The sequence below is a fragment of the Chiloscyllium plagiosum genome, unplaced genomic scaffold (assembly GCF_037043375.1).
Source record: "Chiloscyllium plagiosum isolate Xiang-an unplaced genomic scaffold, Cpla_swu_hap1 HiC_scaffold_7, whole genome shotgun sequence".
Classification (NCBI taxonomy): Eukaryota; Metazoa; Chordata; class Chondrichthyes; order Orectolobiformes; family Hemiscylliidae; genus Chiloscyllium; species Chiloscyllium plagiosum.
In genome coordinates, this window is record NW_028270145.1 from 107652350 (window position 1) to 107675758 (window position 23409).

The 23409-nt window shown below is 42.0% G+C and overlaps 1 protein-coding gene across 1 annotated transcript in view; it reads left to right on the plus strand.

Moving 5' to 3' along the window:
• stam2 (signal transducing adaptor molecule (SH3 domain and ITAM motif) 2) overlaps window positions 1-23409 on the plus strand; it is a 100878-nt gene that overhangs the window by 35090 nt on the left and 42379 nt on the right. The window contains exons 2-8 of the mRNA XM_043694253.2: window positions 2106-2190; window positions 3247-3322; window positions 5027-5131; window positions 9018-9164; window positions 15141-15219; window positions 20671-20863; window positions 21878-21972. Coding sequence (XP_043550188.2) covers window positions 2106-2190; window positions 3247-3322; window positions 5027-5131; window positions 9018-9164; window positions 15141-15219; window positions 20671-20863; window positions 21878-21972 — 780 coding nt within the window. The remainder of the gene's footprint in view (window positions 1-2105; window positions 2191-3246; window positions 3323-5026; window positions 5132-9017; window positions 9165-15140; window positions 15220-20670; window positions 20864-21877; window positions 21973-23409) is intronic.

A 23409-nucleotide genomic window follows, 5' to 3' on the forward strand; every position in this document is an offset into this window, starting at 1 on the left:
ATGAGGAAGGATAGGAGGAGCTAGGACTGTTTTTCTTCCTGAAGCGAAGGTAAAGTCTGAGAGAAGTTTTCAAAACCAGGAGAGATCTGGAAAGCATAGATAGAAAGAAATTATTACTGCTTAATAAAGGGTCACAACAAACAAACAGGATTGAAGGCAGACAGGTCGACCGAACCTGATGACCCGCATCCATGGATTTTAAAGGAAGTAGCTGCAGAGATTGTGAAAGCATTGGTCAGAATATTCCAGAACTGGCTGGATCTGGGGGGGGTCCAGCAAATGTGGAAACCGCTTATGTGACACCCGGTCAAGAAAGACTAAGCAGGAGAATGTGTTCAGTTAGCCGAATGTCTGTCACTGAGAAAATTCGAGTTCGCTTTTATGGAAGAAAAAGCTATCTAGAGCAAATCTAATGCAGTCTAACAGAGGCAACATAGTTTTGTGAAAGAGAAATCATGTTTGATAAATTTGCTAGAGTACTTTGAGGAAATGACAAAGAGTTAATAAAGAAGGACTGGTAGATGTAGTGTATTTGGATTTCCAGAATGCACTTGACAGGTGACAAAAAATATGAGCTCACAGAATTACGGGTAATGTTTTAGCATGCTTTGAGAATTAGTTAATACTCAGAAGTCAGTCAGGATTAATGGGTCCTTTTCAAATTGGAAAGAGAACTCTTGAAGTGCCACATTGATCAGTCCTTAATCCTCAATTATTTACTACTGACTCGAGGAGAGGAAAGAGTGTAAGACATCTAAATTGGCTGATGATGCAGAAATAGGTGGGAGGGCTTGTTTTGATGAGAACATAAGGAATCTGAAAGTGTTATAGATTGAGTGAGTTGACAAAAACTTAACAAATGGAGTTTCAAGTAGAAATTGTGCTCTTATGCACTTTGGTAAGATGAATCAAAAGGCAGACTACTGATTAAATAGAGATTTAAAAATTGGATCTGGGTGTACTTTGCATGAAACACAAACAGCAACTAATTAAGGTAAATTGAATTTTATCCTTTTATTGCTAGTGGATTAAAGTCTAAAAATAGAGACGTCCTGCTACAACTGTGCAGGGGCATTGAGGCTTCATCTGTCGTATTGTGTACAGTCTTGGCACCTGTATTAAAGAAATGATAAATAAGTTGACTTATCAATTACAGCTAAACAGGTTAGGCGTGCGTTCATTAGAGTTTAAGAGGATGAGGGGTAATCTTATTCTGTAACAACTTGACAGGATAGGTGTGGTGGGGCGGCTCAGTGGCTAGTACTGCTGCTGACAGCACCAGGGATCCGGGTTTGGTTCCACCCTTGGGCAACAGTCTGTGTAAAGTTTGCATATTCCCATGGTGGGCTTCCTCTGAGTGCTCCGGTTTTTCCCCTCAGTCCAAAGATGTACAGGATTAAATATGGAAAGTGCAGGGTAACAGTGATTGGGTAGGGGGACGGGGCTGGGTGGGATGCTGTTCAGAGGGTTGGTGTGGACTTGATGGGCCAAATGGCCTACTTTCATTGTAGGGATTCTATGTTTCCACTAGTGGGCGAATGTCAAAAGAGGGGATATAGTTACAGAATAAGGAACACTCGATTAAAACTGGGATGTGAACAAATGTCTTCTCCCAGAGTGCAGTAAATGTCTGTAATTCTCCATTGTGTGCATTGTGGATGTCCGATCATGATAAGTATTTAAAGAGGAGGTAGGTTGATGTTTGAAATTTCAGCAAGTAGAGGGTTATGATGAGTGGCACAAAACAGGAGTTGAATCCTCGGACAGATCTGCCAATATCTTAGAGAATAGTGGCACAATCTTGAATCATCATCTCTTCCTTATGTTCTTTTAAAGAAGTGAATGCGAGATGAGAAAAAATGTTTTCACATATCAAATAGTTCAGATATAGAATACTCCAAGTGTGGTGGAGGCAATTTCAATTGAGGCATTCAAGAGGACATAGTTTAAATAAAAACTATCGCCCAATGTATAGGGTTGCAGGGAAAATGCAGGACTAAGTTAAAATGCTCAGAGAGCCATTGCAGGCACAATCGGCCAAATCCCCTCTTGCACCATAACAATTCTGTGATTCTGCTGAATTGTTATTAATGTTTTTCTTTCAGAAAAAGTCACAAATGAACACAACACCAGTGAAGACTGGACTCTTATCATGGATATCTGCGATCGTGTTGGGACTACACCAAATGGGTATGGATGGAAAAAATGCTTCACTTAGTTTCCATTACCCTTCTGCTTCCCTCACTCATAGGAACAGGAGGGGGTAAATTGGTCATTATTCTCCCTCCTGATCTCTGTCTAGCAAGCCATCTTGCATTTGTCAATTGATGGATCTCATTCACAAATATTGCTAACTTTGAAAAGGCATTGAAAGTCGACTGTAGTTACATTCCATTCAAGTATCATTATTTTGATTTATTCAACTTCACTTAATTTAAAAATGAAATTTCACCATCATTATGGGGAGCTTGAGCAGAGCCATTGTTGATTTTTTTTTTAAAAAAGTTGGCTTGTTTCTGGGCATCGGCGTTTGATCACCCAGTGTGAAGGCTCCATCGCTCCTGTGCATCATTGCAATGATTTTGTGTGTATTATCAGTGACTGTCTCAATGCTGTAGTACATACTTACCTTGTACTCAATTTACCAACAGATGAATTTATTTAGCAAAATTGGAAACTTAAAAATGTCTGCGAATATGTTAATTTAAACTACAAAGTAGAAATGTTGAAAAGAGCAAAACAAGGCTAATGATTTTGGTGAGACGCTGTCAAAATGTGTGCTGTTATTTTTATCTGCATCGATGCATAACTTCACTGACAGTCAGAGCATGTAGTATTTCATAAAGGCAGGAGCCATGTAACACAATTCTGCTAAAGTGCTCTTCCATGCCGTTATGTGCTGATGTAATGCTGTGTTGGAAAATTGCTTTGCTTCCTTATTATCCAGTTTGTCATTCACTGGATCCAACTGGCATTCTTAAGAGGAGTTTAATTGTAATTTAAGATGACTGAGATCATAGGTCAGTCATTTTAGTTGTTGGTCCTCTGAATGCTGGCGTCTGGAACCTGCCTTTTGGCATTTAGGAAGTACAAAGCACCTTTGTGACTTGTTTTGTGCTCTCAGTGAATTGGAACAGCTGGGTGTAACTTATCGTACATTCAATGTACATTTTGCATGCATCATTCCTGTTGGGTGTTTCGTTTCTATTTCAACGCAAGTAATTTTCTCCATTGTTTTAACATCAGGCCAAAAGATTGTTTGAAGGCTATTATGAAGAGAGTAAATCACAAAAATCCTCATGTGGCAATGAAGGCCTTAACGGTGAGTGGAGCCAGTGCAGCGCCAACTCTTTAATCTTTTTCTTCCTGCAGACTTTGACAAAATCTTTCTTAAAGAATGTGATTGTGTGCAGAAATCTGACTTGTTTTGTCTTGCTCAACTGCACTGACGAGTTTCCCTTTTCTCTAATTCTGTTAATTTGAGAGGGACTGATTTTTATTTTCCCAATTCATTCATGGGACGTGGGCATTGCTGGCTTGCCATTATTTATTGCCCATCCCTAGTTGACCCTGAGATGGTGGTGATGAGCTGCCTCCTTGAACTGATGCTGTCCATCTGCTGTTAGGATGGAGAGTGGCTTGATGTGGAACTTTTTGCTGGTGGTATTCCCATGTATCTACTGCCCTTGTCATTCCAGATGGAAATGGTCATGGATTTGGAAGGCACTGTCTAAGGATCTTTCCTGCATTTTGTAAATGGTGCACATTGCTACTGAGTGCTGGTGGTGGAGGGAATGGATGTTTGTGGATGTGATACCAATTAAGCGGGACATTGTGGAAGTCTGGTTAAGAATGAGGCACATACTCGTGAATTCCCCTCTGGGAGCATCATTGAGGACTTCAGAACCATTGGGCATCGCAGAGTTTGTAAAATGTTGCAGTGATGGTTTAACTCAGCAATGTTCACCACAACTAGCGTCCTCCATCCAACTCTATTTTGAGCTTGCCAGCTCAGTAATCTCAGCAGTAATGTCAGAAACATCAATCAACCCCTGAGCTAGTAGTGTTCCTCCCCCTCCCCAAACGCAACTAGAAATGAATGCTGTAACTAAATAGAAAACATTCAAGACACAGCCTTTTTCAACTATGTAATCACGATACTCGCTGCAGTGGACATCCAGTTTGTGAAGGAATAATCTATTGTTAAAAATCGCACAACACCAGATTATAGTCCAACAGGTTTTGGAAGCACTGGCTTTCGGAGTGCTGCTGCTTCATCAGGTAGTTTACGCAGCACTCCGAAAGTTAGTGCTTCCAATTAAACCTGTTGGACTATAATCTGGTGTTATGTGATTTTTAACTTTGTACAGCCCAGTCCAACACCGGCATCTCCAAATCATAAGTAATCCATTGTCCATGTTTAGAACGGAAAGTTGGGAATACTTATTTCCGGCACGTGTCCCTACTTGTCAAATGTTTCCTGTTACAAAATGGTAAAACATGAACATGGGGAGGCGATGGTCCAGTAGTATTATTGCTAGACTGTTCACCCAGATACCCAGATAACGTTCTCGAAACCAGGATTCGAATCCTGACACATGGTGGCATTTGAAATCAATTTTTTTAAAAATCTGCAATTGAGCGTTCAATGGTGACCATGAATCCATTGTTGATTGTCAGAAAAACCCATTTGGTTCACTAATCTCCTTACCTGGTCTGGCCTACATGTGACTCTAGACCCTCAGCAATGTGGTTGATTCTGAACTACCTTCTGAGCAATTGGGGATGGGCAATAAATGTTGGCCTAGCCAGTGACGCGCTCATTTCATGAACGAATTTTTAAAAGAAGAAAATTCTAGTACAATATGACAGCAGCTTAGCCATCTGTATAGTCCTCTGGCTGTGTTTAAATACTATCCAGAGGTCCAATTAGATAACACTTATTGACTTGTTTCTAATGCTCTTTGTAAACCCTCTTCCAGTTTTTTTTATAATCTGCTGATCATCTTTGTGTCTCATTTTGCAGTTACTAGGTGCTTGTGTCTCAAACTGTGGGAAGATCTTCCACTTAGAAATATGTTCTCGTGATTTCACAAGTGAAGTTGGAAATTTATTAAGTGCATATAATAAGGTATAGTAACCAACTTTTTGGTAATCTTTTAATCATTGTCTCTGTCTGTGATAAATTTCTAATGCAACTGTTGCTGTTACTTTTTGTTTCCTTGCCTAGTGAATCAAGGTGTCATATGCATTAATACACACAGTCTCAGAATAAAATAATCATAATTCTCTGGATCTTCCTGAAAAGTCGGGACACAATCACGATGTAATCGAAGATTTCTTGGACCTCTTGTTTTCTTTTGCCAAGACCCTTGTCCAAAACATTCAAGGTTAACTGTAATAGCTGCACCCTGTCATCAGCAGCAGTTGAGATTTTGTTTAACTCTCACTAGTTTTCTGGCCACTTTCAGGCATATGGATCAGGAAAGATGCACGAGTACCTGGCACTGTCGCTGATTTACTATAAGCTGATACATTTGCTACTCTTGTCTCTTGCAAAACTCACTGGTACTAATACAGGAATTTTGCAGCTTAATTTATTTTTCTCACACTGATTGCTGTGATGTAATAACAACTTGGAGATGAGAGTCAGAGTGGAGCTGGAAAAAGCACAGCAGGTCAGGCAGCATCAGAGGAGGAGGGGAGTTGACGTTTCAGGTTGGAACCTGAACAAGCAACTCCCCTCTTCCTCTGATGCTGCCTGACCTGTATTGTTTTTCCAGCTCCACTCTTTACCTAGTGCGAAGTAATACCAAATCCAGCACTACCATTGATGTCAAATTTGCCCTGCAGAAAAGCAAAGAAGTTAGATTCAATTTGTAGACCAAAAGAATTGGGAACAGGAATAGTCCATTGGGCTTCTTGAGCTTGCTCCACCATTCATGGCTGATCCGACATTCCTCATGTCTGCTTTCCTGCCCTTTCCCTGTAATCCTTGACACCCCTACCGATCCAGAACCTAATTATCTCTCAGCCTTAGATACACACACAGACTCTGCCCCACAGGTGCCTGTGGTAGTAAGTTCATAAGAGCCTCTGATCTCCTGAGAGATGAAATTTGTGCTGATCTCAGTTTTAAATGGATGCCTCTTTTACTTAAGAACACAAGGATTAGGAGGAGGAATAGGCCATCTGGTCCATCGAACTTGCTCCACGATTCAGTAAGTTGATGGTTGATCTTTTTGTGGACTCAACTCCACATACCCAGCCAATCACTATAACCCTTATTCCTTTGCTGTTCCTTTTACTGTCTTTCTGAGACTATGCCCCCTGGTCCTAGTTTCTCCCCATGAAGGGAAATATGCTCTCAGCATTTAACCTGTCAAGCCATAAGACCATATCTAAAAGATTAGAATTAGGCCATTCAGTCCATCAAGTCTATTCCACTATTTGATTGTGGCTGATAGGTTTCTGAACCCCATTCTCCTGCTTTCTCCCTGTAACCCTTCATCAATCTTTTTTCTGCCTTAAATACACTCGATGACTGGGCATCCACAGTCTTCTGTGGCAATAAATTCCACAGATTCACCACCCTCTGGCTGAAGAAATTCCTCCTCTTCCTGGTTCTGAAGAGTCATGCCATCATTCTGAGGCTGTGCCCTTGGGTGTTAGTCTCTCTAACTATTGGAAATATCCTCTCTATATCTTCTGTATCCAGGCGCCCCTCAGTATTTTGTAAGTTTCAATCAGTTCCCTTTCATCCTTCTAAACTCCACTGAATGGAGAGTTCTCAGCTGCGCCTCATATGACAAGCCCTTAGGATTATTCTTGTAAACTCCCTCCACCGCAAGCACGTCTGCCCTTAGATACCAGGCCCAAAACTGCTCACAGTATTTCATGTGAAGGATGACCAGAGCCTTACACAGCTTTAGATGTACATCTCCTTGTATTTTAGCCCTCTTATAAAGAATGCAAACATTGCTTTTGCCGTCCTAACTACCAACTGCATGTTAATGTTCAGAGAATCCTGAACTAGGTCTCCAAGTACCTTTTGTGTTTCAGATTTCTGAAGCCTTTCCTTGTTTAGAAAATAATCTATGCCTCTTCTTCCTACCACATACTTTCCCATATTGTATTCCATCTGCCGTTTCTTTGTCCATTCTTTCTGTAGTCTGCCCAAGTCCTGCAGCCTCCGCATTTCCTCAACACTACCTGTCCCTCTACCTAATTTTGTCATCTGCAAACTTAGCAACAACGCTTCAATTTCTTCACCCAGATCATTAATGCATATCGTGAATAGTTGTGCTCCCAACACTGACTCCTGCAGAACTCCACAGGCCACCAGCTGCCATCCGAAAAAGCCCCCTTTATTCACATTCTCCACCTTCTGCCAGTCAGCCACTCCTCTATCCATGCCAGTATCTTCCCCTAACACCATGGGGGTCATGTCTTACTTAGCAGCCTCCTTGTTAAAGGCCTTCTGGAAGTGCAAATAGATCACATCCACTGGCTCTTCTTTGTCTAACTTGCTCATTACCTCCCCAAAGAATTCTGACAGTTTCGTCAGACATGACCTCCCTTGATGAAACCATTGTTGACTCAGTCCTATTGTATAATGAACCTCCAAGTAATCGCATCCTTAATAATAGATTCTCTTAAATGACTGAGGTCAGGCTAATTGGCCTATAGTTTCCTGTCTTCTGCCTCCCTTAAACGGAAGTGTTGTATTAGCCATTTTCCAGTCCTCTGGGACTCCTCCCAGCTTCCTGAAATATCACCATTAATGTCTTAACAATTTCTTGCAAGTTCTCTTGGAACTCAGGGTGTGGTCCATCTGACCCATTTGATCTATCCATCTTCAGACCTTTCAGCCTCCCTAATACCTTCTCCTTTAATGGCAACTTCTGCACTCACATCGCCGCGCCGCCCCCGCCCACCGACTCTTGAAGTTCTGGTGTCCTAGTAATGTATTGCACTGTAAAGACTGAAAAGTACCTATTCTGTTTCCCAGTTACTTCTTTGATTTGCCATTACTGTTTCACAGCCTCATTTTCCAACAGTCCAGTGTCCACTCTTGTGGCTCTCTTACCTTTTTATATATTTCTAAACAAAATTCTTGCAATTTTCTTTTATATTACGAGCTATCTTACTGTACTGATTGGAACCAGGTGGAACTCATTGACTGGGATCCTTGATTGGGATTGTTGACCTGGGCCAATCAGTGAGACCTGGCTGACCGATATATACAGGGGGATTCAGAGAGCTTCCTGACTTCAGAGTCTGACTCTGAGCTGGCTGGTCACAGCTAGTATACTGTGCACATGCAAATAAATGGTGACCTGGTGATGAGATACCAGCCTGTCTACATTTATTTCACTTTCACTCATATCTTCTCCCTTCCCTCTCCTTATTGCTTTTATATCCTCTGCTGATTTTTAAAGGCTTCTCAGTCCTCTGGCTTCCCACTTATCTTCACCATATTGAAGCTTTCTGAGCATACAAACCCCTTAAGAGGCAAGTATATAGTATACCTAGAGAGTAGTTGGAGTGCCATGCATAAGTATTGGGTGAAGCAAATGACTTTGGTGTATTAGAGGGTAAACTAGATGGAAAGGTGAGAAAGAAGAGAATAGAAGAATGTTAGAAATGGGGTATGATGAGAAAGGTATTGAGGAGTCTTGTGTAATGTTGAGCTTTGCAGCCTTTCACCTGTGTAACTCCCTGTTTCTGCATTGTACACTACATAATATTTAATAGCAATGCAGTAAAATGTCATTGTGACATTGCTGGTGACATTTGCCAACATCTGACTGCTGCATTTGACCTTAATTCCTTGTAATGGACTTGAATTTGAGCATGTGAGTCTTTACTGTGTGGAATTTTAATACTACATCAGGAGGCTTCCCTTGCAGATGAAGCTTCTGTCAAAAATGTCACTGAAGTTGATTATACAGCTTAATTTTTTTTCTTTGAAAGTATATCTGTATGATGAACTGTGTCTTGCTATTTCTCCCCAGGCTCATCCGAAAGTATGTGAAAAGCTGAAGGCATTATTGGTGGAATGGGTGGAAGAGTTTCAAAAGGATCCCCAGCTCAGTCTTATTGCTGCTACCATCAAAGCACTTAAAGAAGATGGTGTCTCCTTTCCTTCAATGAGCTCACAGGTACCCTTGGAATGTGTTGGTTTATGGGAAATTGGTGGCACTGGAAACCTTGGTGACCTGCTGGAGATCAAATGATGAAGGTTTGCTATAGTGTTGTTAGGTAAGGGAGTTCCAAGATTTTACCACTGCGAGAATGAACTCACAATGACATGAGTCTACACCTAGGTGTGGTGTGTAACTCGGAGGAGAACCTGATGCATCCTGCAGCTGCTTCTTTCACCATTCTGGGTGATGGGATTGTCAGCCTGGAAGATATTACACCACAGTAACTCTCTTGACAAGAGAAATATATTGATGTCTCAACACCCTAAATGTTAGGCTTATTCCTGTTCCTATTTCTCATGGTCTGCTGTACATGAGTTGAATCTAATCTTCACTATTCTAGAAGGACAAAATTGACATCAATCTCAATGCAGGATTTGCTATTGCATCACAAAAATCATGTGAGAAAAAGAGAACCTACCTGTCGGCTTACTGCGATCTTGCATTTGATTTCCCTTCTGGTGATGTTTAACAAGACCAGCTCCAAATCTTTGGGCCAAAGCATTTTTTAAAAAATTGCTCTTGGGATGAGCGTAATGTTGAAGAGACTAATGTTGCCATTCCTTTAATTTTCCTTGAGAAGGTGATGGTGTGTTATCTTGAACCACTGCTGTTCATATGGTAGAAGTCTCCCACTACCCTATTAGAGAGGAGTTTCCAGGATGTAAAACCAGTCACTGTGAAGGAATGGTGATCTTCATTCCATGCCAGGGTGTGACATAACTTTGGAGAAAACTCACTGTGCTGGGTGCTTCCGTCTGCCTGTTGCCCATGTATTTGAGATTGCAGGTTCAATAACTGCTTTTGAAGGTGGCTGAGTGCACAGTGCATCATGTGGATGGGGCATCATGTTCCTCTGTGCTGATGATAGAAGGAGAGAATTTTAAAGGTAGTGGGTACATGAGATGCTAATCAAATAGGCTGCTTTATCCTATGTGATGGTGAACTTCTCGAGTGTTATTGATGCTGCACATGTCCAATCCAATGGAGAGTATTCCATTACAGTCCTTGGGAATGATGTGGGTGAGGGGAAAAGCACTGTATAAGCTTATACCATTCATTAAGAATGAGTGTGCGTTCTTGGAGCACAGTACAAGTTAAAGCAGCGGTAGAGGTGTGTAATATGGTATGCATGCTTAAAGGAATGTAGAGCAACCGCGTACAGTTATTTCAAGTGAGTCACCAGATCCCAACCAGTTCATGATGAATTGGAAGAGGTGTCACTCAGAATTCATTTGAAAGTTTGGAGATTGACAAATATAGCATCACGTTCAAAACTAGGGAAGACATGGATGTGTTTGGCAAATAGAGAGCAGCTAACATTGTTGAATGCAAGAGAGTTACTAGTAGTGAGGATGAGTGTTATGCTTAGTGAGTACATAAAATTTGAGTTAACAGTCTTGTGGTGCAGTAGTAGTGTCTCTACCCAGACCTTCTGCCCTAGGGTAAAGGTCCCAGTTGCCGTGGAGTTGTCATAACATATCCAAGCATGAAAGTTATAAAAGGTATACATTTTTAAATGTATGTGCTGATGAGCATAATCTATGGATTTCTTAGTGGCTCATGCATGGTTAATTTAATATAATTTTTGTGGTAAACTACCAATTGTGTAGACTATGTAGTTGTTGGAGGTCAATCATCTTGGTCCAGGACATCATTGCAGGTGTTTCTCAATGTTGTATTCTAGCCCGACTATCTTCAGTTGCTACATGAATGAGAGCAAAAGATCAGAAATGGGGATATTTGTTGACAATTTTATAATGTTCAGTATCACTCGTGACTCTTCAAGTACTAAAGCAGTCGGTGTCCAAATGCAGCAAGACCTAAACAACATCCAGATTTTGGTTAACAAGTGGCAACTAACCTACGTGCCAAACAAGTGCCAGACAAAGACCATCTCCAACAAAAGATAATCCAACCATTGTCCCTTGACATTCATTGGCATTACCATCACTGAATCCTCCATGGTCAACATTCCTGAGGATTACCAGAGACCAGAAACTGGTTGGACCAGCCATATAAATGTATTGTTTCTAATTTGTTCATAGAATGGCTCGACCAGCTTGTGTTGCCAAATCTTAATTGCCCAGAAGGTTGTTAGAAATCAATCCCATTACCATGGTCTGGAGTTACAGACCAATCATGGGGGTGTGTTTTACTCCCTTAATAGACACGAGAGAACCAGGGTTTTTACAAAAATCAACAGTGGTTATGTGGTGGCCATTCGGCTAGCTTTTAATTCAGATTATATTCAATTCAACCATTTGCCTTAGTGGGATTTGAACTTGGAAGATCAACTGGACCTCTTGGGTGACCAGTGACTTTACCACTATGCCATTGTCTCCCAAGAGGCTACAAGAGCAGATCTGAGACTAGCAATTAGAGTCATATCGAGTCCTAGAGATGTACAGCATGGAAACAGACCCTTTGGTCCAACCCGTCCATGCCGACCAGATATCCCAACCCAATTTAGTCCCACTTGCCAGCACCCAGCCCATATCCCTCCAAACCCTTCCTATTCACATACCCATCCAAATGCTTCTTAAATGTTGCAATTGTACCAGCCTCCACCACATCCTCTGGCAGCTCATTCCATACACTTACCACCCTCTACATGAAAACATTACCCCTTAGGTTTTGTTTTATATCTTCCCCCTCTCACCCTAAACCTATGCCCTCTAGATCTGGACTCCCTGACCCCAGGGAAAAGACTTTGTCTATTTATCCTATCCATGCCCCTCATAATTTTGTAAACCTCTATAAGGTCACCCCTCAGCCTCCGATGCTCCAGGGAAAACAGCCCCAGCCTGTTCAGCCTATCCCTACAGCTCAGAACCTCCAACCCTAGTAACATCCTTGTAAATCTTTTCTGAACCCTTTCAAGTTTCACAACATCTTTCTGATAGGAAGGAGACCAGAATTGCAGACAATATTCCAACAGTGGTCTAACCAATGTCCTGTACAGCCGCATCATGACCTCCCAACTCCTGTACTCAATACTCTGACTAATAAGGGAAAATATACCAAATGCCTTCTTCTCTATCCTACCTACCTGCGAGTCTACTTTCAAGGAGCTATGAACCTGCACTCCAAGGTCTCTTTGTTCAGCAACACTCCCTAGGACCTTACCATTAAGTGTATAAGTCCTGCTAAGATTTGCTTTCCCAAAATGCAGAACTTCACATTTATCTGAATTAAACTCCATCTGCCACTTCTCAGCCCATTGGCCCATCTGGTCCAGATCCTGTTGTAATCTGAGGTAACCCTCTTCGCTGTCCACTACACCTCCAATTTTGGTGTCATCTGCAAACTTACTTACTATACCTCTTATGCTCACATCCAAATAATTTATGTAAATGACAAAATGTAGAGGGCCCAGCACCGATTCTTGTGGCACTCCAATGGTCACAGGCTTCCAGTCTGAAAAACAACCCTCCATCACCACCCTCTGTCTTCTACCTTTGAGCCAGTTCTGTATGCAAATGGCTAGTTCTCCCTGTGTTCCACGAGATCTAACCTTGCTAATCAGTCTCCCATGGGGAACCTTGTCGACCGCCTTACTGAAGTCCATATAGATCACACCTACCGCTCTGCCTTCATCAATCTTCTTTGTTACTTCTTCAAAAAACTCAATCAAGTTTGTGAGACATGATTTCCCATGCACAAAGCCAAGTTGACTATCCCGAATCAGTCCTTGCCTTTCCAAATACATGTACACCCTGTCCCTCAGGATTCCCTTCATGGTGAGGACAGTGCAGGAGAGAGAGAGAAAGCGAGAACCTGCACAGTTGCTACCTTTGCTGTTTGAATTCATGTATCGCTGGACATCAGTGCAGCTGGGCAAAATAAACAAACCGTGAAAGACAAAATTCTGTGGCAAGTAACACACCACCTGTCTCCTCATTGCCTGCTTAAGGTACAATACTTCCAACATGCCCTAATGGGTGCAGCTCCAACAGTACTTGAGAAACTTGAAAGCATGCAGGATATATCTACTTGCTTGATTGGTACCCCATCAACCACCATCAGGATTCATTTCTTTTACCACCAGTACACACTGGCATTGTACCATTGACAAGATGCCCTGCAGAAACTCGCCAAGGCTGCTTTAATAGCGTCTTCTAATCCTGTGACCTGTCCCAATGAGAAAGTCAAGGGCAGTCGATGCATGGGAATACTGCCACTTGCAAATTCCCCTCCAACCCATTCTTTCTTGGAAATATATTGCTGTTCCCTGACTGTCCCTGGGTTAAAATCCAGGAGCTCCCTTCCTAGCAGCGCTGTGGGTGTCCCTACATTGTAAGGACCACAGTGATTCAAGAAGGTAACTTAGTGACATCTTAAGGGACATTGGGAATGGGAAATAGGCAGCAGTACCATATCTTCTAAACAAATACGTTTCTAAAAAAGACACACCATGTATTGTACATTCTAATACAATACTCAACGGTGGTTATTCAGTAGAAATTAATGATTTTGGTGGAGGTGGGGAGAGAGGCTGAATAAAATGCAACTTGTTGAATAGTGAGGGGGAAAGGTACAGTGAAGGACAAAAATATGAGGATAAAATGTTGCAGTGTGGATTCATGCTTCCCCAGGCACAGTGCATCATTTGTGCTCTGCCTTTGCTGAAGTTTCCATAATTTTGTTGAGTATTGAACAAAACCCTTCCTGTCCATGTTAGAGTTAAAAGCACCTCTGAGCATTTTAATACTGTCGGTAAAGAAAGGAAGAATATTTGACAAAGGAGCATCGACCCCAACTGCACCCAAAGATCATAGATGTAGGAGTAGAAGTCGGCCATTCATCCCATTGAGTCTGCTCCACTATTTAATGAGATGGGCAGCACAGTGGCTCAGCAGTTAACACTGCTGCCTCACAGCACCAGGTACCTGGGTTCAATTCTAGCCTCTGGCAACCGCCTGTATGGAGTTTCCTCCGGGTGCTCCGGTTTTCTCCCATAGTCCAAAGATGCGCAGGTCAGGTGAATTGGCCATTCTAAATTACCTGTCATGTTCAAGGATGTGTAGGTTAGGTGCATTAGCCAGGGGAATGGATCTGGGTGGGATCCTCACCTCCACATTTTCCTACCTTTTCTCCATAACTCTTGATTCCCTTCCTGAATAAAAATCTGTCTATCTTAGTTATCTGAATAGACTGAGTAACATGGCCTCAATCCTGTGCAGTAAAGAATTCCACAGATTCACTACCCTCTGAGAGAAAAAGAATCCCTCCTCACTCCTTCTTAAATGTGAGATTCCTTATCCTGAGATTATGTCCTCTGATTCTAGTTTCTCCCACAGAAGGAAGCTGCCTTTCCGCAGCCACTCTGTCAGGTCTCCTTAGAGTCTTGTATATTTCAACAAGTTCACCTTCTGAACTCCAGTTAGTACAAGCTCAATGGTTAGCGCTGCTGACTCACAGCACCAGGGTCCCAGATTCGATTCCAGCCTCGGGTGACCGTGCAAACTCCACACAGACATTCTCCTCGTGTCTGCGTGGTTTCCTCTGGGTGCTCTGGTTTCCTCCCACAGTCCAAAGATGTGCAGGTCAGGTGAATTGGCCATGGTAAGCGGCCCATAGTGTTAGGTGCATTAGTCAGGGGGAAATGGGTCTGGGTGGGTAATTCTTCGGAGAGTCGGTATGGACCAGTTGGGCCGAAGGGTCTGTTTCCACACACTAGGTAATCTAATCAATCTGCACAACCTGTCCTCATAAGAAAATACCTGGGATAAACTTGGTCAACCTTCTCTGGGCTGCCTCCAATGCCTTTACATAAGGGACCCAAAACTGTTCACAGTATTACAGCTGTAGTAAAACCTACTTTGTTTTATATTTCCATTCCCTTTGAAATAAAGGCCAACAGAGGGACCACAGCTGGCTTGATGAGAATGTATTTTAGTGAGTGTAAGTGTTCCATTTCTTTTTAAATAGAGCCAGAGCACTTCAAATTCAGCTAAAGACAGTGTAACAGGAGTAAGTAGAAGTACTGAAGATGTTGACCTAGCTAAAGGTAAGGAATAAGATCATAATGTGAATATTTTGCATTTTTATAATTTGTGGGCTATGCATTTTTACACGAGCAAGTCAGAACTTGAACCCAAATTTGCTTTTAAAAAAATAAAGGCCAGGACATGACATCATGTTGGCATACAAAATGGGGAAGACACAGAAACCTGATTATTGAGAGATTTACTGTGCTTCTGTGTCTATTGTGGCTTTGAGAGTTTATCCAGCGAGTAGCTGTGCCTTTTTAAACCAGTATTGACATGTTTTGTCTTTATCTGTCTGGTTAGTGGATCACATGTAGAAGGTGGTGAGGTTGGAGGAAGAGTGGTGAAAAGCGTTAGAAATCGTTGGGTTGCTGATTCCTAGGGACCAAATGTAGAAATGCACATTAGATGCTCCAAGTTTGAATAAACTGCTGAAATTTCCTTTTGCAGCTAATGTATGAACGTTAGCCACACTTTTGGAGTTGGACCACACCTGGGACAGAATAGTTCCAATGAATCATCGCCTTGAACTGAAATGTTAACTCTTTCTCTGTACTGACTTGCTCAGTATTTCCAGCAATTTTGATTTTTACCTTGAGCTGCTATGCACAGAGCCATTCTGCTCTGGGAATTGTTCAAATCTGACTCTGATTCAAACCCACTTCATGACAGAATGGTCCAACACAGAATTACACGTGGGTTCAATTATCAGGAAGCACGCCTTGGCTCCATGCATCTTCATACCTTGGCTTGCTAAAATCTATTGATCGAAGAGTGAACATTGTTAATACTGCTTGCTCCTACTGCTTTTTGTTGGAATGGTCCTGTGATTCTATACACTTTTACCACTCATTGCATTGAGTTGTATTTCCTAATTTCTTCATTGAATGACCAGGCTCTAATTTCCAGAGTCTATTTGTCTTCAGTTCCTCCACTAGTGGAAAAATATTTCTCTCTCATTACCTCCATTCAGAATCCTAAAAATCTTAGTTGTAGGGAATACCTAATCAGTTTGTCATCCCATCTCTCATAATTTAACCCTTTTGAGCTCTGGCAACATTATAATAACTCTGTAGTCAATGTAATATATTTGTAAACTAAAAATGTGTTGCTGGAAAAGCGCAGCAGGTCAGGCAGCATCCAAGGAACAGGAGAATTGACGTTTTGGCCATGAGCCCTTCTTCAGGATTCCTGAAGAAGGGCTTATGCCCGAAACGTCGATTTCTCCTGTTCCTTGGATGCTGCCTGACCTGCTGCGCTTTTCCAGCAACACATTTTCAGCTCTGATCTCCAGCATCTGCAGCCCTCACTTTTTCTCAATATATTTGTGAAGTTTGTTCTCAGAATTGAACACTGTATTTCATAGAGCCATAGGAAAACGAGAGAGTTTTTCTAGTTGACCTGTCATGTCTGTGCTAGGCTCTAGGTTTGGTCTAACTAGGGCTCTGTTTAGCTTTAATAAACAAAGGAACATGGATACAGGATTTGCCTCCTCATTCAGTACAAGCATGGCCAATCAAATGCTTCATTGCTTTGTACTCGCCCCAACCCCGTAATCCTCTTCACCACTACTTATCGGAAATCTTATCAATCTCTATTTAAACTTACTCAAACTACCCTTTCATATACCAACCCTACAGATAGCATTCCATAGCCTTTTGAATTTTTTTTGTATGCCTGAACACTTCATTTTAGTGATATGTGTGCATAGTCCCTTAACCTCTTTTGAAACAAAGGGGTATATCATTACTGAGGCGGAAAAGCATGAAGAGGCTTGTTTAAAAGCTCCACAAGTGTGGTCAGCTATCTGAAGGAAGTGCTTTCCAACAGGGACCAGCATTACGGTCTTGAGATGTTGTTGTTATTCTGTTGCACTCCAACTAACAATAATGCTGTATCCTTCAAAAGCTAGCATGGCCACAGCAGTGTAACCCTCTACAGTCAACAAGCTGTGCATCCAGATTGAACAAAGTAGTTATCCAGTTGCTGTTGAGGAACTAAGTTTCTAAGACTGATCAGATCAAAACTCACAAATGTAATTCAATTAAAACTTTAAAATTATGCACTCTGTCCTTGATTTAACATATATTGCTGTAAAACATCTCTGATCCCATTTATAATGCAAACTGTGCAAACTTTGTATGCTATGTTTATCAATCTCAGTGCTTCCTAAACTTGATCCCACTGTGAGTCCATTTTGAGGTTTGGTTGTTATTGTGATCTTTTGGTGAGGGAATGGGGAACACTGGAGGAGAGAACATAGAAGAATACAGCGCAGTACAGGCCCTTCGGCCCTCGATGTTGCGCCGATCCAAGCCCACCTAACCTACACTAGCCCACTATCCTCCATATGCCTATCCAATGCCCGCTTAAATGCCCATAAAGAGGGAGAGTCCACCACTGCTACTGGCAGGGCATTCCATGAACTCATGACTCGCTGAGTAAAGAACCTACCCCTAGCATCTGTCCTATACCTACCCCCCCTTAATTTAAAGCTATGCCCCCTTGTAATAGCTGACTCCATACGTGGAAAAAGATTCTCACTGTCGACCCTATCTAAACCCCTAATCATCTTGTACACCTCTATCAAGTCACCCCTTAACCTTCTTTTCTCCAATGAAAACAACCCCAAGTGCCTCAGCCTTTCCTCATACGATCTTTCTACCATACCAGGCAACATCCTGGTAAACCTCCTCTGCACCCGTTCCAGTGCCTCCACATCCTTCCTATAGTATGGCGACCAAAACTGTACACAATACTCCAGATGCGGCCGCACCAGAGTCTTCTACAACTGCAACATGACCTCAGTATTCCGGAACTCAATTCCTCTACCAATAAAAGCCAGTACGCCATATGCCGCCTTCACCGCACTATTTACCTGGGTGGCAACTTTCAAAGATCTGTGTACATGGACACCAAGATCCCTCTGCTCATCCACACTACCAAGTATCCGACCATTAGCCCAGTACCCCATCTTTTTGTTACTCTTACCAAAGTGAATCACCTCACACTTAGCTACATTGAACTCCATTTGCCACCTTTCTGCCCAGTTCTGCAGCTTATCTATATCCCGCTGTAACCTGCCACATCCTTCCTCACTGTCTACAACTCATCCGACTTTTGTATCATCCGCAAACTTGCTCACCCAACCTTCTAACCCCTCCTCCAGGTCATTTATAAAAATGACAACAGCAATGGTCCCAAAACAGATCCTTGCGGAACACCGCTAGTGACGGCACTCCAAGATGAACCTTTGCCATCAACTACTACCCTCTGTCTTCTTCCAGCCAGCCAACTCCTAATCCAAACCTCCAACTCACCCTCAATGCCATACCTCCGTATTTTCTGCAGTAGTCTACTATGGGGAACCTTATCAAACGCCTTACTAAAATCCATATACACCACATCTACCGCTTTCCCCTCGTCCACCTCCTTAGTCACCTTCTCAAAGAATTCAATAAGGTTTGTGAGGCACGACCTGCCCTTCACCAAACCATGCTGACTATCCTTGATCACATTATTCCTATCCAGATGTTCATAAATCCTATCCCTTACAATTCTCTCTAAGATTTTGCCCACAACAGAAGTGAGACTCACCGGCCTATAGTTACTAGGGTTATCCCTACTCCCCTTCTTGAACAAGGGAACCACATTTGCTAGCCTCCAGTCTTCTGGCACTACTCCTGTAGACAACGAGGACGTAAAAATCAAGGCCAATGGCTCTGCAATCTCCTCCCTTGCTTCCCAGAGAATCCTAGGATAAATGCCATTAGGCCCAGGGGACTTATCTATTTTCACCCTTTCCAGAATTTCCAACACCTCTTCTCTACATACCTCAAAGCCATCCATTCTACTTAATTGTGACTCAGTATTCACATTGACAACAATGTCCTGTTCCTGATTGAATACTGACGAAAAGTATTCATTCAGTGTCTCCCCAATCTCTTCAGCCTCCACACGCAACTTCCCACTACTATCCTTGACTGGACCTATTCCTACCCTAGTCATTCTTTTATTCCTGACATACCTATAGAAAGCCTTAGGGTTTTCCCTAATCCTACCAACTAAGGACCTTTCATGTCCCCTCCTTGCTGCTCTTAGCTCTCTCTTCAGGTCCTTCCTGGCTACCTTATAACTCTCAATCGCCCCAATTGAACCTTCACGCCTCATCTTTACATAGGCCGCCCTCTTCCATTTAACAAGGGATTCCAATTCCTTATTAAACCACAGCTCCCTCACACGACCCTTTCCTCCCTGCCTGACGGGTACATACTTATCAAGGACACTCAATAGTTGCTCCTTGAACAAGCTTCACATATCAATTACGCCCTTGCCTTGAAGCTTACTTTTCCAAGCCGCACATCCTAAGTCATGCCTCGCCGCATCATAATTTCCCTGCCCCCAGCTATAACCCTTGCCCTGTAGTGCACACTTATCCCTCTCCATCACTAGATTAAAAGTCACCGAATTGTGGTCACTGTCCCCAAAGTGCTCACCTCCCTCTAATTCTAACACCTGGCCTGGTTCATTACCCAGAACCAAATCCAGTATGGCCTCACCTCTTGTTGGCCTATCTACATATTGTGTCAGGAAATCCTCCTGCACACATTGGACAAACACTGACCCATCTAACGAACTTGAGCTATAGCTTTCCCAGTCAATATCTGGAAAGTTAAAGTCCCCCATAACAACCACCCTATTACTTTCACTCTTCTCCTGAATCATCCTCGCAATCCTTTCTTCTACGTTTCTAGGACTATTAGGAGGCGTGTAGAAGACTCCTAACAGGGTGAGCTCACCTTTCCTATTCCTAATCTCAGCCCAAACTACCTCAGATGGCGAGTCTTCATCCATCGTCCTTTCCACAGCTGTAATACTATCTTTGACAAGCAATGCCACACCTCCCCCTCTTTTACCCCCACCTCTGACCCTACTAAAACATTTAAACCCTGGGACCTGCAACAGCCAATCCTGTCCCTGTTCTACCCATGTCTCCGTAATAGCCACAACATCGAAGTCCCAGGTACCAACCCACGCTGCAAGTTCACCTACCTTATTTCGTATACTTTTAAGCATGTTGCTGCCTTGAAGCTTGGATCTCAACACTTTATTTGTGACCCCACTCGGGGTCCCAGTCTTTACTTTAAAGAATCCTTGCCTACACGCTGCTTGATAAGAATGCAGTTGTACTGTGACATATTTAGATGGACAATTCCCTATCCAAAAATATGGATAACAGAAGGAATTTATGATAGGAAAGGTGAATGTGGTATTACCCTTTCCATTATGAACTTTGTGTGTACGATGCAAAATTTTAATATAGTATGAGATGCTATTTCAGAAAATTGCTTGAACAAAACAAGTCTAATTAATAATGGGTTTGTTTTGGAGGATGAGTTTTTTAAAGAAAAAGTGCTGTGGAGTAGCAGGTCATGTGTCACAAAATAATCATTTTCCTGTTGGCTTTCCAGCTATCGAGCTTTCTTTGCAGGAGCAGAAACAGCAACAGACGGAAACTAAGTCCCTGTACCCATCTACAGAAAGTGCTGCAAATAGCCACAGAAGTGAAGTACGCATGGTTCGTGCCCTGTATGACTTTGAGGCTGTGGAAGACAATGAGCTTACTTTTAAAGCTGGAGAAATTATCACCATTTTAGATGACAGGTAGGTTGGACATGAATCGATTGGTCAAGCTTGTTGATTCTTTCCTCTCTTGAAGTTGGAGTCAAATTCCCAGTATCAAATTGCACTGGTGTGGATCCTTCCCAGCAACTAACTTTCACAGCACGTTAGCTATTCTGCAGAATTGTAAAGAACAGAAGGAAGTCGTTTACCCGCTCACATGTTGGCCTCTGAAAGAGCTGTCCAATTGAGCTTGCTTAACTGTGGCCATGCACTCAAGCAGCAGAGGAGGAGGGATGATATCACAAATGATTGTTCACAAACTCATATCGGCTAATATATCCTAGCAACTAATCACAGATGCTTACTTCCAGAGTCTAAACATCCCTTAAACATGAGCCAGTGGCAGAGTTTATAGTATAAGGGAGTATATGAGTCTAGGTCCCAGAAGCAATACACTTTAATAGTCTGTGATTTTTCAGAAGGAGGAAAAATGCACTCCTGTGATCTGAGTGTCTAAGAAAGCAGCAAGGAAAGGCATTAGTGAAAGGGAGTGTTTTCAGAATAGACAATCTAAAACTACCTCTATTTCGGAGAATCATTGGCTTTACACATCCAGTTTCAGTTAAGAACCGTGCAGAACTGCCCCAAACTGAAATGAAAAAGCTGTCTTCCAGGCTGTAGGTGTTTCCCTCAGCCCTAAAAAAAACACAGACCCTTCTGGCTAAAAGCTATTTACCTTGTCTTCTCATAAAATTCTGAGCGTAAACAAAAACACAATTCAAGAAGTCTTTCTTTTGCAGTGTTTTAAGAGAAATAGTTACAAATTAATCATTAAACTCCCTTAGACACGCAAACCCATATGCCACTGGTTCAAATTCGAAAAGAGATGTGTATATTAATATGATATGTATTTAAGTCTTACACGTTGCATTATAAATGTAGAAGCTGAATTAAGGTTTCAACAAAATATAACACACATATAGCCATTGTAACAAAAGTATCCTGATATTCAAATTTAAGAGATTATAGTATATGGTTTGCTGTCTTGTTTAGTGACCCCAACTGGTGGAGAGGCGAGACGAAAAGAGGAGTTGGACTTTTTCCATCGAATTTTGTATCAACCAGTCTGAGTGCAGAGCCTGAGCCAGGTAAGTGGAGCCGACTTACTGTGTTACGGTAATTATTTGATATCTTCAAATGCTTCATATGGAGAACAGTACGATGTGCTGATTAATAGTCGGTAATGAGTGCTTCTCCTATGGCTAAGATAGCATAGTGAAACCTCGCTGAAAGATTACTTGTACTGAGAAATTTATGTGTGAAGGTGCTCTGATTTCAGTGATTTCTTTCTGACAATGGTCTTGAAAAAATGTACCTGCAAGTCGAGCACATGGATAGCTGTGAGTTGAGGGGTGCGTAGGTTAAGTTACTATATTTTACATTAGGATTAAATCTCGGCACAACACTGGGCCAAAGGGCCTGTTCTATTCTGTACCTTTCTATGTTCTCGTGAAGGAAAAACCTTTGGTATTGTAATAGATGGGAATAGTCATATACTCACTATTAACCTGCTATACCATTTTGTAAGTTAATTGCTGATCTTTTTACCTCCACTTTCATGCCCTATTCTCACATCCATTGATTCTGATAATGCTCAACAATCTTATTGTTGAGTCTTAAATATACTCTGAAATCCTAAGTTCCGCAACTCTTGAGTTAAGAAATTATTTTCATATCCAAATCTGAAATGGTTAGTGCCCATCCTGAGACAGTCAGATCTGTTATTTACTTTCCAAATAAATCAACCAGGATGGGGTCAAAATTCAATAATTGATCTATGCATAGCCACTCGAAGGAAGCAGGGGCAAAAAGATTGGAGTTCCCACTCCTAGTTACTGTTGGGTGACCCTTGCCTAATGCTTAGCATGATATTGCCTTATTTCCTTCCTCAAAAAATGAGCACATTGAATATGCAACTTCCTGTAAACTTGTACTGTTCCAAAATATTGCTCTTTGTATTCTGCCCCTGTGCTTGCTGATGTATATTGACTCCTGCTGAGGCAATACCTTTTTTATTTGATAAAAGAAAAATTTTATCCTTTTATCAAGCCTTCATTTCCCTAGCCTAGAACATTGCCTTTTCATATTTAGATAACCACTTGCTCATCCTTCTCCGGCCTGTTGATCATAATCAGTTTTAATTGATCCACCATTGATGGCTGTCCTATTGGTTAAACTCTGGAATTTTCTCCCTAAATCTCTACATCCCCTCATTATGTAAGATGTTCCTTTTTAAAACCTACAAATGTCAATCCGGATGTCTCCTTTTGTGGCTTAGTGTCACATTTTGTCTGATGCTTTGAAAGGGTCTTGAAAAAGTTTCATACCTTTTTAAGGAGCACTGAATTACTTTAGGGAAGGATATCTGCCTGTCTTCCCTGGTCTAGTCTACATGTAACTCTCGACTCCCAACAGTGCTGAAAGTCACTCAGCTCAAGAGCAATAAATTTCAGCCCAGCCAGTGACGCCCATATCCCGTAATGAACGTAAAAATAACGTTGCTGATGAACGTGGAGGAGCTGCAT